General features: G+C 43.7%; 1 protein-coding gene across 1 annotated transcript in view; it reads left to right on the top strand.

Moving 5' to 3' along the window:
- Positions 1 to 51: 51 nt before the first annotated feature.
- The window catches only part of LOC101853968 (alpha-tocopherol transfer protein-like), a gene marked incomplete at its 5' end in the record, with an annotated part of 6,172 nt that continues 5,106 nt past the window's right edge, over positions 52 to 1,117 (top strand). The window contains 2 exon segments of the mRNA XM_013087901.1: positions 52 to 66; positions 362 to 462. Of these exon segments, the coding sequence (XP_012943355.1) occupies positions 52 to 66; positions 362 to 462 (116 nt within the window).

The raw sequence follows: 1,117 nt of genomic DNA, 5'->3' as shown, positions 1-1,117 counted from the left end.
AGGGAAGACCCAGACACACGGCTACTGGAGGTGAAGAACTTAGGAAACGTTTGGAGAAAGTGCCGGGTTAGTGGAGGGGGGAGGGGGAGAGTGAGAGAGGGCGTTTAATAAATTTTCCTTAAACACTGTTAGGTTTTTAAAGAAAGCATTTCACATCCTGTCAGTATATATTCATTTTTATAAGGCCTTATCTTCAATTCCTCCCTAAAATTTTCTTAGATTCTTACCTACGCATCAGTACACCAATTTCTGTGTGTCTCATTTTTGGCTAGTGGGGTGCTGAATTCATGCAAGAATATCAAATAATAGAATCTAACCTCTATCTCCTCACCCCCCCCCTCCCCCGCGCTTTTGTTAACAGGTCTTCGGGCACGGACAGACATCCAGTTCCTGTTGGCTTTCCTCAGGGCCCGGAAGTTTGACCAGGAGAGGACGTTTGCGCTGATCAAGAACCACTACCAGGTAGGCTACTTCCAGTTATTTTAGGTTTTCTTACTAGATTATTCCACATGTCATTACCAGCGTTATCTGTTGTTGGGGAAATGCGCTGATGTTACTACAACTCAACAGGTGAACTTTTGATTTGTTAAAAGAAGAATGTGTCCATACATCTGTAAACACGAGAGATATACAGATAGAGAAAAGACACACTGAGAGAGAGAGAGAGAGAGAGGAAAAGAGAGAGGAAAAGAGAGAGAGAGAGAGGGAGAGGGATGAAGATAACCAGCCACGGGTCCCTTTCTATAAGTCTTTAAGTTCTGTGTGCGACCAGTGCTGCCCGAGTGGACGGTATCGCCCTCTGGTGGGCCGTGGGGATCACCCGGGAAGTGACAGGTATTATTTAATGCCCTGCTTTGAAATACATGTAACTGAGCAGTACAACATTTTTGCTTGTAAAAGGAGGTAAAAGTGGTTTTTAATTTAGTTTTTGTGATGTTTTACGGCGCTTGCAACTACATAAGGTCATATGAGCGCCAAGGGGTGGATGTCAACAGAGAAGTCCAATCGGGGAATCAGGCTTACTCTGCTCAATAAAAATGTAAGTAGAAAATTTAAAAACAAAAAACCCCACAATCTCTATTATCACCATCACAACCATCACCACCACCACTACCCC

Source organism: Aplysia californica, unplaced genomic scaffold, assembly GCF_000002075.1.
Source record: "Aplysia californica isolate F4 #8 unplaced genomic scaffold, AplCal3.0 scaffold00657, whole genome shotgun sequence".
NCBI classification, from domain to species: Eukaryota; Metazoa; Mollusca; class Gastropoda; order Aplysiida; family Aplysiidae; genus Aplysia; species Aplysia californica.
The sequence above is the reverse complement of the archived record's forward strand: the minus strand, read 5'-3'. Positions and strand labels throughout refer to the sequence as shown.